This window comes from Phalaenopsis equestris, unplaced genomic scaffold (assembly GCF_001263595.1).
Source record: "Phalaenopsis equestris unplaced genomic scaffold, ASM126359v1 Scaffold000232, whole genome shotgun sequence".
In the NCBI taxonomy this organism is placed as follows: domain Eukaryota; kingdom Viridiplantae; phylum Streptophyta; class Magnoliopsida; order Asparagales; family Orchidaceae; genus Phalaenopsis; species Phalaenopsis equestris.
In genome coordinates this window covers 411,077-413,472 of record NW_018164674.1, presented here as the reverse complement: position 1 = coordinate 413,472, position 2,396 = coordinate 411,077, and the positions used below count along the sequence as shown (strand labels likewise).

Sequence of the window (2,396 nt, the reverse complement as noted above, 5' to 3'; positions counted from 1 at the left end):
CTCCAAGCGAGATTAAGATAATTAAGGAATCTAATTATGAAATTAATTAATTAAAAATAATTAATAAGTCCTCTTTAGCATGCAGACAGTCACAAGTAGATTCGTGTAAGAGAGTTGGAATTTAAGGCCCATGCAAACGACAAATATATTAAAAAAATAATCATAATTCCCATTGCCTTATTTTAAAAAATGCATAATTAAAATCATAAATAATAATAATAATAATAATAATAATAATATCTATGTGAGGAATTGCTTTATTTTGATCTATTTGGGCGATTAATGTGGAGCATCACTCGATCTGGACGAGCTGCAGTGCTATCCACAATTGCTTGATCGCATATGTAGAGTCGGCCAAATTTACGACTGATCACACGTAATTTGGGGTATATATCGAAACAACACTTATATCTCTTGACCATGTGATTATAGAAAATATTAAGTGTGGCGAACCGTACATTCGGATGACGATCTGCATATGGCCATGCCGTCGTGTTTCCGATGTAACTCATCTGGACATGTGTTCAATGCACATAATATTTACTCATGTGGCCGGCCTTCTTCTATATGCATAGTAAATTTCTTAAACAAGTTTTCCCCTACTGTTTATATGCTTGTTTTATTATATTGGCATGCTCCTCAAATTCCTTTAAAAAAATACTTATATAACCAAACCCTAACCCTAATTTACTTACCAAACTCTGATATAAATATCACAGACCTGCTGAAACTAAGCAACAAGAGACCCTACCATATATTTGACTCTCTTCTTCTTCAAGCTAGTTGCCGGCCATGTCCACTTGTGAAGATCAGAAGCTGAAAAAGCAGATGAAGAAGGGCGACAGCCGCAGCGGCTTTGTCGGCGTGCGGCGGCGGCCTTCTGGACGATGGGTGGCGGAGATAAAGGATTCATCGCAGCGCATTCGACTGTGGCTCGGAACCTACGATACGGCTGAGGAAGCTGCGCGAGCCTATGATGAGGCCGCACGTGCTTTACGGGGCGATAACACGCGTACAAATTTTACAGCAGCGGCGGCGGCGGCTGGCGGTGGCGTTGGTGGCATTGGACGGCCGCACTGCTATCAAGCCGCGGGCGATCTCTCTATGACGGCGAAGGCCAGATTGACGAGGAGAATAAGGAGCATCGTGGAGAGATCGGCGGCGGAGAGGAGGACGAATGGGTGGATGAGGGTGAGCGATCAGCACACCATGGCTAGCATCTTTCATCCACAGAAGATGTTGAATGAGTTTTGGGCTAAGAGTGTGGAGTTCGGAGGGGTGGGGGAGGAGGAGAAGAGATGGAGGTGGGAGTTAGGGTTTGATCTGGATATGGGAGAAATAGATGGGAGATTGGAAGAGGAAGATAGGAAGAGGTTTAAGGTATCTTCTTCAATTATTGTTCCGCCTTCATTTAGTTCGTTGACGGCGACGGCAACGACGGCTGCGCCGGAGAAGCTAAGCTAAGCGTATGTTTTTGTGGTCTTCATGATGAGATGCTTCTATGCAGACTATCATTGATCTTCTAGCTTTTTTTTTTTTTTTTTTTTTTTTTTTTTTTTTTTTTTAATGTATGTATAGCTTAGTTTGCATCTATATATCCTAGAACTTAAGTGAGAACTTTGAATGGAAACTTTGATTAAATTAGCTTATGCACTTAATATGGAAAAATATTAGGTCCCCGCTAATCTGATATGTGGTCGGCAACTTAAATCGAATCGTGACGTCGTGCACACTGTGCGGTGCGATCTACACCGTCGTCTATATGACGTTTAGACGTCAAACATAATATGTTCTTCCTCTTCTTTCAATTCAGTTTAGAGAAGCAAGAAAATTTTATTATTATTATTATTATTTGAAGTGCTAAGTAGGAGAAATATTAATTTCAATGTGAAGGATATAATAAACAAAATGCATTAGTAAAATATAAATTTATGATAAAATAATTAGGAATAATTAATAGAGATAGGCTGAAGGTAGGGCTGTCAAAAAGGCTCGTTGTTCGCGAACCACTCGTGTTCGGCTCGTTAAGAAGCTCGCGTTCAGCTCGTTAATTTCGTTCGATAAGTTAACGAACTGAACACGAACTAAGATGTGTTCGTTCGTGTTCGGCTCGTTTTGGCTTGAAATACTACTCATCAAATGTGTATATATATATCTATATATATATATATATTAAGTAGTATTTAAAAAAAAATGTAATTGACTACAAGGCTACAAAGATTTATAATCAATTAAAATATTGATTAAGAAAATAGAATAAAAATTACTAAATTAGATTCAAATGATGTTTTAATATAAATAATAATTTTTAAATCTTGCTCAAATCTTATTATCTTATGGCTACATGATTAAGGGTTGTTAAAAGGACTCTTTGTTCGTGAACAGCTCGTGGTCGA

At 38.4% G+C, this 2,396-nt stretch overlaps 1 protein-coding gene across 1 annotated transcript; it reads left to right on the top strand.

The window, feature by feature from the left end:
* Window positions 1-714: 714 nt before the first annotated feature.
* LOC110023829 (dehydration-responsive element-binding protein 2B-like) lies at window positions 715-1,518 on the top strand. Its single transcript, XM_020723438.1, has one exon. The coding sequence runs from the start codon at window positions 793-795 to the stop codon at window positions 1,462-1,464; it is 672 nt and encodes a 223-aa protein (XP_020579097.1). The 5' UTR covers window positions 715-792; the 3' UTR covers window positions 1,465-1,518.
* Window positions 1,519-2,396: the final 878 nt, after the last annotated feature.

Coding starts and splice junctions, on each gene's coding strand:
- LOC110023829 (XM_020723438.1), top strand. CDS start 793: ATGTCCACTTGTGAAGATCAGAAGCTGAAAAAGCAGATGAAGAAGGGC.